This window comes from Eumetopias jubatus, unplaced genomic scaffold (assembly GCF_037043125.1).
Source record: "Eumetopias jubatus isolate StellerSeaLion01/CBP00866 unplaced genomic scaffold, mEumJub1_p1.0 scaffold_16, whole genome shotgun sequence".
NCBI classification, from domain to species: Eukaryota; Metazoa; Chordata; class Mammalia; order Carnivora; family Otariidae; genus Eumetopias; species Eumetopias jubatus.
Genome location: NW_028274822.1, coordinates 18,789,466 through 18,801,500, shown reverse-complemented (window position 1 = coordinate 18,801,500; position 12,035 = coordinate 18,789,466). Strand labels below are relative to the sequence as shown.

The 12,035-nt window shown below is 35.8% G+C and overlaps 1 protein-coding gene across 4 annotated transcripts in view; it reads left to right on the top strand.

Annotated features, from left to right (window-relative positions):
• Window positions 1-12,035, top strand: part of WDR7 (WD repeat domain 7) — a 364,436-nt gene that overhangs the window by 109,048 nt on the left and 243,353 nt on the right. For all 4 annotated transcript variants that reach the window (XM_028102886.2, XM_028102888.2, XM_028102884.2 and 1 more), the window contains 2 exons: window positions 807-1,576; window positions 3,120-3,208. In XM_028102886.2, the coding sequence (XP_027958687.1) occupies window positions 807-1,576; window positions 3,120-3,208 (859 nt within the window). The remainder of the gene's footprint in view (window positions 1-806; window positions 1,577-3,119; window positions 3,209-12,035) is intronic.

Below are 12,035 nucleotides of genomic sequence, written 5' to 3'. Positions count from 1 at the left end.
TAGGGAGCCACAGGTGTTACTCCTAATGTGGGAGCGAAGATGAGTTTTCAGGGCAGCTGACTGCTTAGAAGGGTGGTCAGAATTAGAAGGCTCACCAAGAAGGGAAGCTAGGAGAGGTGGCTTTTAATTTTTTTCTTTATGCTTTTATCTCACTCACCCAGCAAAAATAACAATGTCAGATACTGCAAAGGGCTCGAGGAGGAGCGGGACTGAGAGTTTCCTTGGATTAGCCTCCGACTTTCCCTACATTTGGCTAAAAGGGGCAGTAGAGGGGGAGAGAGATCAGTAGAAGAGGGAGCATGGTCAAAGGATATCACTCCTTGTTAGACTCTAAGTAGACTTGAGCATGTTCTCTATTGAGGGAGAAGAATCTGTGAATAGGGAGATAGTGAAGGTAAGGTGGAAAAAGGAAGGATTTGATGGTACAGCAACTTAAACGGAGGAGTTGCCGTGATAAATGGATTCTTCTTTCAGGTGAACCAGTAGTTCATTCTCAGAGAATTTGCATAGAGGTTTTTGAAACATATTTTAATCTGTTCTATGAGTAAAAAGACTCCCTGCCTCAATAACAAATTTTTCTAGTTTTTAAAAAATTGACCATTTTATAATTGTTTCAGCATAAAACTGTCATATAAATTCACATCTTTTACATGCTGCTGATTGGCAAAGTTCGTGTGTTACTGTTAATGATAGAGGTACCTAAAAAGCCTAATATGCATTCAAATTCCTCTCTTTGTTGCTCAGTCATGAATGTATGCAATTAAACATTTTATATTCTAACCATTGTTTAAAAATGTTTTTTGCAGGGAAATTTGCCTAAATATTCTCATAACTCCCTGATGGTTCAGGCAATAAAGACAAACCTAACAGACCCGGACATACATGTGCTTTTCTTTGATGTGGAAGCGTTGATTATTCAACTCCTGACTGAAGAAGCCTCTAGGCCGAATACTGCGCTTATTTCCCCAGAGAATTTGCAAAAAGCATCTGGCGGTTCAGACAAAGGGGGCTCTTTTCTAACTGGAAAACGAGCAGCAGTTCTCTTCCAACAAGTGAAAGAAACTATCAAAGAGAACATAAAGGAACATCTCCTGGACGATGAAGAGGAGGATGAGGAGATGATGAGGCAGAGAAGAGAAGAGAGCGACCCAGAGTATCGGGCCAGCAAATCTAAGCCGTTGACCTTATTAGAGTATAATTTAACGATGGACACTGCAAAATTGTTCATGTCATGTCTTCATGCCTGGGGTTTAAATGAAGTTCTGGATGAAGTTTGTCTTGATCGCCTTGGAATGCTGAAACCGCACTGCACAGTATCTTTTGGTCTCCTATCGAGAGGAGGTCATATGTCCCTGATGCTTCCTGGTTATAATCAGCCTGCTCGGAAGCTGTCGCATGGGAAAGCCGAAGTAGGAAGGAAGCTGCCAGCAACCGAGAGCGTTGGAAGGGGAACTTACGGAGTGTCCCGAGCCGTCACCACACAGCATCTCCTGTCTATCATATCTTTGGCAAATACATTAATGAGTATGACCAACGCAACTTTTATTGGCGATCATATGAAGAAGGCTCCTACCAGGTGTGACCATGATAGTTTGATTTTATTCTCACATTTCAAAATAAATAAATAAAGCCTGTTTTATTTGTCTCACTGTTTATTACTTTGGCGGGGGGGCTCTGCCCACCTTAGCATTTTTGTGTCATCTCAGTGTTTCCCCTTGAAATTTTAAAACACAACATGCATGATTTAAAGTATGATAAAATTACACAGTTTAATCTTTACTCAAACATACTACGTAGCTATTTAAACTGAGTAGCTCAGATCAGCTTTAATAAGTGACTTATGGACTAGCTCATCAGTAAATATAATCTTAGAATTGTATTTACTTAAAGTTTGCATTGACATTTAATTCAAAGGGTATATTTGGTTGAAATGCTTCTTTATGATTTATATGTAATGAATGATAGGTGTTCAGTAATTAGCTTCAGAATTTTATGAGAAGTGTAGTAAGAATTTTTCAGTTGGAAGAGAGAAAACAACTTTTTTAATTGTAGGAGAGTATTATTTTAATATTTTAGGAATATCTAACCTGATTTGCTATTACCCATTTTCCAGAAGTCATGAAGACAACTTTTTATTTATTTATTTATTTATTTATTTTTTAAAGATTTTATTTATTTATTTGACAGAGAGAGACACAACGAGAGAGGGAACACAAGCAGGGGGAGTGGGAGAGGGAGAAACAGGCTTCCTGCAGAGCAGGGAGCCCGACGCGGGGCTCGATCCCAGGACCCTGGGATCATGACCTGAGCCGAAGGCAGACGCTTAACGACTGATCCACCCAGGCGCCCCAAGACAACTTTTTAAACTGTGGTTTTATTATACTTTATTGAGAATTGATCATATTGAGAAATTTTAAAAAATCAAATACTTAAGTAGTACTTACCTTGTATCTGGTTCTGTTGTAAGTACTCTGTAGATACTATTTCATTAAAGCCCTTAACCCTCCAAGGTAGGCACTGTTACTATCCTTTCACTACAGATAAGCAAACTGAGACACAGGTTAAGTAATGTGTCCAAGGTCACACAAGTGGTTAAGTGGTGTCACTAGAATTCACCATGAAACAGACTGCCTCTGGAATCCAAGATTTCTAATGCCTTATTACGTTTTTCAGATTTAAGGATGAATTCTTTTAGACTCACTGTATTGTATCATGAATTCATTTGGACCAATGATATAGGGAGGGCTGAAATCTCAGCATGCTAATGTTGAAGAATGAAGGACTAATTACAATATTTATTTGTCAGTGGTAGTACATTAAACTGTTCAGAAATATTTCTTAAATTAGTATAAAGCATAAATTGTAGATAAATTTTTACTTGCTATTTGCTAATCATTCAATATATTAACATTTGAAAAGGAAAATGTTAATACATACAAAATAGTAAAAAAACATTTTTTGGAATGGTAAATTGAAAATGTTCTGTATATGTTTCTTTTACAATTCATTTGGGACTAGAAAGCTTAGTATTTTTTTTTTAAGCTTAGTATTTTAAATGGTTCTGGAAATATGAAAGTATGATGTATATATACATATATTTTCTTCTTTTTTTTTTAAAGGCCACCTCGACCAAGCACCCCAGACCTTTCTAAGGCAAGGGGTTCCCCTCCAACTTCCAGTAATGTTGTGCAAGGACAGATTAAACAAGGTAAAATTAAATCTTATTAAGTAATTGACCTGACATTTCAGCTGTAGAAACTGAGGAGGCATAGCTAATGTATAATCATAATTTGTCTCAGATTGTTAAAAGAGAGAAAAGTTGTTATATTCCAGATGTAAATATGGATAATTAAGATGTCAGTTAAAAATAAATCAGATTTATTTAGAAACTGATAAATGAGCATATTTCACATAATTTTATTGTACTGTCTTTGACCTAATTTTTGTGAATTAGGGGCACCTTAACTTGACAACACTAGTGTGTTAATTGTGTGTATCTTGAGTTTAAAAGTTATACCTATTTTTAACTACATTTAGAAATGTTTAAAATCATATTTTCATACTCTGTTCTGCTGTTTGCCAGTAGTTCATGCTTTGTAATCCACAAGTGGAAAAACTTTCTTTTTATTTACATTATCATTGTCTATAGCTTTGTTTTTCATTAGTGGATAGAAGAGAAAGTTGAGTTTCTCTTCCATTATTACCTTTTATGTTCATTATAAGAGTGGTAAATGCAACCAGAGTTGGGGGTGGGGGGGTCATTTCTGCTGAGAGAGCTTTCTTTCAGGCTGAGAGTTAATGCTGACTCACTCAGAATGTGATAGAAGTAAAGAAGTGAGCAAGACATGGGATGATGAAGGTTCTGCCTATAAATGGTGACTTCAGGGTCTTCTTTTTTCCATAGGTTTTTTGTTTTGTTTTTTGTTTAGGTTTTAAAGATTTTTTCTTTTTCTTTCCTTTTTATTTTTTAAACAATTTTTCCCTTCCCTAGGACAAGTACTTTTCTCTTTCTTAGCTTAGTATTTGATATTTACTTTAATATCTTTAAACAGGTGCCTGATTTTCAGTTTTAGGCACTGTCTATTGGCTTCTCATTATGGACGATAAGCTCCCACATTCTCTACCCCCACTCCATCATTCATTCCAACCCCACATGCTCACCCCTTTTGTTACCCTTTCTCTGATTAAAATTAACATAAGCTATTATAAAATAATTGTATGTTATAGAAAAGTTTTGGATAACTTTTTATACTTCTGAACGTGTGACACACATGTATAAAAAAGTACACAAAATAGAAATATGTAGCTCAGTAACTTTTACATGCTAAACTCCCTTGTAATTACATCTGTGGACAAGAAATCAAACGTTGCCATCATGCCAGAAGTTGCTGGTATGTTCCTTCCCGGTCATTGTGTGCCCCCTTCCAAAGGTAACTACTGTCTTGACTTCTGGGAAATTACTTCCTTTCTTTCTTTTAGAGTTAGACCACGAAGTTTAAATCCCTAAACACTGTAGTTTAGTTTTGCTATGCTTTGAATTTTATATGAATTCTGTCAGTCACAGAGTATGTAGTCTTTTGTGTGTGGCTTCTTTTGTGAGATTTATCAATGATACTGCGTTTGAAGTTTACTCATTTTCATTGTTCATTTTTATTGCTCTGTAGTATTCTGTGGAATGAGTAGACCACAGTTTCTTCATGCATTTTCCTGTCAGTAGACATTTGAATTATTTTCATTGTTTTTCATAAATCTACAAACGTTCTTGCATTTGGTTCTTAATGTACTTTATCAGTATTTCTGTTGTATATATAACTAAAAGTGGAATTTCTGCATATGTTTAGCTTTAGCTTTAGCAGATAATATTAGGATGTTTTCCTAAGTGAGTGACTACTGTACATCCATCAAAATGGCTAAAGTAAAAAGAAGGAAAATACTGTTGGCTAGGATATGGAGCAACAAGAAGTCTCATACACCATTGGTGAGCTATGCTAGCCAACCCTGAATATTTTCCATCTCTTTCACTTCAGCCATTTTGATGTATGTGTAGTAGTCTCTCATGTGTTTAATTTACGTACCCTAATTCCCATCAAGGTTGAATACTTTTTTGGTATGTTTATTGCTCATTTCTATATGTTCTTTTGTGAAGTGCCTGTTCAACTCATGTGTGTCTATTAGGTGGTTTTCTAAAAAAAAAAAATATCCGTTGTAAGGGTTGATCTGTGACTGTCCTCAATATGAGCCCTTTGTTATGTGTACTGCAAATATTTATTTGCCTTTCACTCCTATCTTTGAAATTCAGCATCTTTCAATTTCAGTGGAATCTAATATATCAATTTTTTCACTTATTACTTAATATTTGTATGTCCTGTTTCAGAAGTTACCCTGATATCATGAGGATAGCCTTCTGTTTTAGAAGCTTTATTGTTTTACCCTTTTTATTTAGATCTATAATCTGTCTAGAATTCATTTTTGGATATCATGAGCAGCAGGGGTCCTGTTTCATTTTTTTCCTCCATACAATACCAGATTGGTCCAGCATGATTTAGTAAAGGGATGATTCATTCCCCACTGCTTTGCAGTGCTATCCTTGTCATAAATAAAATGTTCTTCTATATGATCTGTTTCTGGGGCAGTTTGAGCCCATTGATTTGCTTGTGTATTCTTGTGCCTTAATTACTGTAGCTTTGTAGTTGGACTTGGTATTCAGCAGATAGAGTCTTCCCACCTTATTCTTAAAGAATGTCATGGCTATTCTTGTTTCTTTGAATATCTCAATTGTCAGTTTAGAGCCAGTTTCTCAATTGTTATAAAAACCTATTGTGATTTCAACTGCAATTTTATTGAATTTATAGATGAGTTTGGGGAGAATTAATATCTTTGTGGGTTTCATTCATTCAGTATATTCAATGTATTCAGTAGATTCCTTTATTTATTTAGATCTCATTTGGCTATTGTAACTCTTTTATAGTTTTCTGTGTAGAGGTCTTATATACTTCTTATTTAGATTTTTTTCCTAGATAAGGATTTTTAAAATACTCTTGTAACTGGTATTGAATATTTTGTTTTCTGTGCCTCTGGCACAGAAATGCAGATTATTTTTGTATGTTGACCTTGTATCAAGCAGTCATGCTAAATTCACCCATTATTTGTAATACTTTATTTGTGGATTACTTTGACTATATGGACAGTCATATGGGATACTTTTTCTATGCCCAGTGTTTTCCCAAAGGGAAAACTTTTAAGTTTTCATAATTATTATATTTCCTGTATGCTTTTTACAAGAAATTCACTTTCCATTATTCCTTTGCTAAGTGCTTATCATCATTGTATGTTGGGTTTTATCATGCCTTTTCTGTATCTATTGAGATGATTATATATTTTTTCCTTTTATTCTGTTGTGATTGATGTATTATCATCTTATATATTGTTGAATTTGGCAAAAAAGTTTTCTCTTCTTCCCCCTCCTCTTTTTTTTTTTTTTTTTTTTGTTTAAACAAGTAGGCTCCATGCCTAGCATGGAGCCCAGTGCAGGGCTTGAACTCACAACCCTGAGATCAAGACCTGAGCTGAGATCAAGAGTTACATGCTTAACCAACTGAACCACCCAAGTGCCCCAGTTTTCCTTTCTTCTAATGCTCTTATTAAGTGTTACCTTATTAAGGTTTCAAAAAAATGGATTAAGGAATCTTTTCTCTTTTTTCTGTTTTCAGGTAGAATTTGTGTAAGATTGGCATTCTTTCTTCCATAAATGTGCAGTACAATTTGCTGGATTTAGATCTAGAGTTTTCTCTGTGGGAAGTTTTTTAATTCTAGGTTTAATTTCTTTCATTGTCATGTGACACTTCAGATTTTCTGTTTCTTCTTATGTCAGTTTATTAAGTAGTACATATTTAGCGTTCTTTTACATTTGTTGTCATTTGAAAAGATATTATCTTTTAAATTTCTTTAATATCTGTAGTGATACCACCATTCTTACTCCTGATGTTAATCATTTGTATCTTCCCTCTTTTTTCTTGATCAGTCTCATCAGGAACTTACTAATCTTATTAGTTATTTTAATGAATCCTCTGTGTCTTTGTTTATCCTTTCTAAGTGCATATTTTTTCCTATCCCCCTGAAGTCTGCTCCTCTCCTATGTTTTTTGGAGTTACTATGCTGTTTATTTTTAACTTCCTTTTTTTATTATTATTTTTTTTATTATGTTAATCACCATACATTACATCATTAGTTTTGGATGTAATGTTCCACGATTCAGTGTTTGCATTTAACACCCAGTGCTCCGCGCAGAACATACCCTCTTTAATATCCATCACCAGGCTAACCAATCCTCCCACCCCCCTCCCCTCTGGAACCCTCAGTTCGTTTTTCAAAGTCTGTAGTCTCTCATGGTTTGTCTCCCCCTCCGATTTCCCCCCTTCATTCTTCCCCTCCTGCTATCTTCTTTTTTTTTTTTTAACATATAATGTATTATTTGCTTCAGAGGTACAGATCTGTGATTCAACAGTCTTGCACAATTCACAGCGCTCATCATAGCACATACCCTCCCCAATGTCTGTCACCCAGCCACCCCATCCCTCCCACCCCCCACCACTCCAGCAACCCTCAGTTTGTTTCCTGAGATTAAGAATTCCTCATATCAGTGAGGTCATATGATACATGTCTTTCTCTGATTGACTTACTTCGCTCATCATAATACCCTCCAGTTCCATCCATGTCGTTGCAAATGGCAAGATTTCATTCTTTTTGATGGCTGCATAATATTCCAGTGTGTGTGTGCGTGTGTGTGTGTGTGTGTATACACCACATCTTCTTTATCCATTCATCTGTCGATGGACATCTTAGCTCTTTCCACAGTTTGGCTATTGTGGACATTGCTGCTATAAACACCTTACACTACACACAAAAATAGACTCAAAATGTTTGAAAGACCTAAATGTGAGACAGGAGTCCATGAACATCCTAAAGGAGAACACAGGCAGCAAACTTTTCAACCTCAGCCACAGCAACTTCTTCCTAGAAGGCAAGGGAAGCAAGGGCAAAAATGAACTATTGGGACCTCATCAAGATAAAAAGCTTTTGCACACAAAAGAAACAGTCCACAAAACCAAAAGACAATTGACAGAATGGGAGAAGATATTTGCAAATGACATATCATAAAGGGCTAGTATCCAAAATCTATAAAGAACTTCTTAAACTCAACACCCAAAGAACAAATGATCCAATCAACAAATGGGCAGAAGACATGAATGGACATTTTTCCAAAGAAGACATCCAAACAGCCAACAGACACATGAAAAAGTGCTCAACATCGCTCGGCATCGGGCAAATCCAAATCAAAACCTCAATGAGGTATCACCTCACACCAGTCAGAATGGCTAAAATTAACAAGTCAGGAAATGACAGATGTGGGCGGGGATGTGGAGAAAGGGGAACCCTCCTACACTGTTGGTGGGAATGCAAGCTGGTGCGGCCACTCTGGAAAACAGTATGGAGGTTCTTCAAAAAGTTGAAAATAGAGCTACCATATGATCCAGCAATTGCACTACAATAGCCAAACTGTGGAAAGAGCCAAGATGTCCATCGACAGATGAATGGATAAAGAAGATGTGGTATACACACACATACACACACACACACACACACACACACACACACACACACACACACACACACAATGGAATATTATGCAGCCATCAAAAAGAATGAAAGCTTGCCATTTGCAACGACGTGGATAGAACTGGAGGGTTTACCCCAAAGATACAAATGTAGGGATCCAAAGGGGTATGTGCACCCCGATGTTTATTTTTAACTTTCTAGGATGGTTACTTACCAATTTTTAGCCCTTCTTCCTTCAGAGTATATGCCCAAAATAATGTTTTCTGTGAATAAAGACAATTTTGCTTCTTTTCAGTTTGAATTTTATTTTTCTTACCTTACTGCACAGGTAAGGAGTTAGAGAATGATGTTGAATTGAAGAAGTTAGAGCAGACATCCTTGCCTCATTCCCAATCCATGGGATAAAGCATTCAGTCTTTATTAAGTATGATGTTAGCTTCAGGTTTTTCTTAGATGAGGAGGATGTTAAGGCAGTAACCCTCTATTCCTGGTTTGCTGCGATTTTTTAAATTATGAATGGATGTTAGATTTTTTTCAGATGATTTTTCTGCATCTGTTGAAATTAGTAAATGATTTTTCTCTTTTATTTTCCTAAGACAATGTACATGAACTTTCGAAATTTTTTTTTCAAAGATTTTATTTATTTATTTGACACAGAGAGAAAGATAGAGAGAGCACAAGCAGGGGGAATGGCAGAGGCAGAAGGAGAAGCAGGCTCCCCGCCGAGCAGGGAGACGGATGTGGGGCTGGATCCCAGGACCTTGGGACCACGACCCGAGTCGAAGGCAGCCGCTTAACCTACTGAGCTGCCCAGGCACCCGAACTTTTGAATTTTAAAACAACCTTGAGATCCTAGTGTAGACCACACTTTGTCATGTTGAGTTATTCTTCTTATAGATTGTTGGATATAATTTGCTAAAATTTGTTAAGGGTTTATGTTATGTTTATGAGGGATTTTGGTCTAGTTTTCATTTCTGATAATGTTGTTTGTTCAGTTTTGGTAACAGGATAATGCCGGTCTCACAGTTGTTAGGATGTTATCCTCCCCCTGCCTCCCTCCCTTTTTTTTTTTTTTTTTTTTGTATTTTCTGGAAGAGTTTGTGTAGAATTGATATTACTCCTTATTTGTTTGATCTAAATTCACTAGTGAAAGTATGTGGGCCTGGAGTTTTCTTTATGGGAAAGGTTTTAACTACAAATTTAAATGCTTTAATAGATATAGGGTTATTTAGATGTTTTATTTTTATTATTACATCTTGGGTGAACTTTGATATTTTGTATCAGAGTTATTGGAAAAAAGTTTAATACTCTCTTTTTTTTAATATCTGTAGAAATTGAAAAATGGTATCCCCTCTCTCATTTCTGTTATTCATAATTTATGATTTTTCTCTTTTCGCTTGAGTAGTCTGGCAACAATTGTGGTTATTCCTCCTTGTATTTCTATTAGTTTTTGCTTCATGTGTTATAAAACTCTCTTATTAGGTACATAAACCCTTTCTTACTGATTTTTTTTACTTTTGTCATTATGAAATGACCTCTTTATCCTTGATAATATCTTTTGCTTTGAAAATCTACTTTTTTTTTAAATAATACTTGTTTTAATGTTTATAATAATGTAGCCAGTTCAGCATTTTTGGTTACTGTTATTAGCATGGTATGTATTTTCCTGTCCTTCTACTTTTCACCCATTTTGGGTCTTTACATTTAAACTGTGTTTCTTTTTTTTTTAGTATGTTATGTTAATCACCATACATTACATCATTAGTTTTTGATGTAGTGTTCCATGATTCATTGTTTGTGTGTAACACCCAGTGCTCCATGCAGAACGTGCCCTCTTTAATACCCATCACCAGGCTAACCCATCCCCCCACCCCGGTCCCCTCTAAAACCCTCAGTTTGTTTCTCAGAGTCCATAGTCTCTCATGGTTCGTCTCCCCCTCCAATTTCCCCCCCTTCATATTTCCCTTCCTACTATCTTCTTTTTTTAAACATATAATGTATTATTTGTTTCAGAGGTACAGGTCTGTGATTCAACAGTCTTACACACTTCACAGCGCTCACCATAGCACATAGCCTCCCCAATGTCTATCACCCAGCCACCCCATCCCTCCCACCCCCACCACTCCAGCAACTCTCAATTTGTTTCCTCAGATTAAGAATTCCTCATATCAGTGAGATCATATGATACATGTCTTTCTCTGATTGACTTATTTCGCTCAGCATAACACCCTCCAGTTCCATCCACGTCATTGCAAATGGCAAGATTTCATTCCTTTTGATGGCTGCATAATATTCCATTGTATATACATACCACATCTTCTTTATCCATTCTTACAGGCAGTATGGATACTTTTTTACAGTAGTGTTTAATCCATTTACATTTAATGCGATTGTTAATGTAGTTAGGTTTGAATCTGACATTCTGCTATTTTTTTCTCCTTGTCTCACTTGTTCTTTGTTCCTTCTTTTCCTTTTTCTGCTGTTTTTCAGATTAATGGAGTATTTCTTTTATGATTTCACTTTATCACCTTTATTGGCTTATAAGCTAATTCTTTATTTTGTTATTTTAGTGCTTATTTTAGAGTTTCTAGTCTACGTAGATCTTTAATTTATAGTGTACCTTTAAGTGATATTATACCATTAACATTTAATATAAAAACTAAAATGTTATTCTTGCATTTTTTACTTCCTGACCTTTATTCTGTTTTTGTCTTGTATTTTACATTTACGTATATTATAAACTCTTCAAATTAGCATTGTTTAATAGTTTATTTTAAAGAGATTTAAATAAGGAAAAAAACATACATCTTTAACTATGTAATTACCATTTTTGGTGTTCTTCATTCCTTTATGTGGATAAAGATTTTTGTCTGGTACAATTATTTTTTTTCTGCCTGAAGTACTTGTTTTAACATTTCTTGTAGTGAAGGTCTGCTGTTCTTTCTGCTTCACGTCTGAAAACATCTTTATTTGCTTTTGATTTTGAAAGATATTTTTGTCTGGTATAGAATTCTAGGTTGACCATTTGTATCTCTCAGTACCTTACAGATGATACTCTATTGTCTTCTTACTTGCTTTGTTTTGTTTTATTTTTTTAAATATTTATTTATTCATGAGAGAGAGAAAGAGAGAGTGCGCATGTGAAAGCACATGTGAGTGTGAGGAGGGAGAGGGCAAGCAGATTCCATGCTCAGTGTGGAGCCTGAAGCAGGGCTCCATCCCAGGACCCCAAGATCACAGCCTGAGCTGAAATCAAGAGTCAGATGCTCAACTGACTGAGCCACCCAGATGCCCCCTCATTTGCTTTTTTTTTTTTTTAAGATTTATTTATTTATTTGACAGAGATAGCAAGAGCAGGAACACAAGCAGTGGGGAGTGGGAGAGGGAGAAGCAGGCTTCCCACGGATCAGGGACCCCGA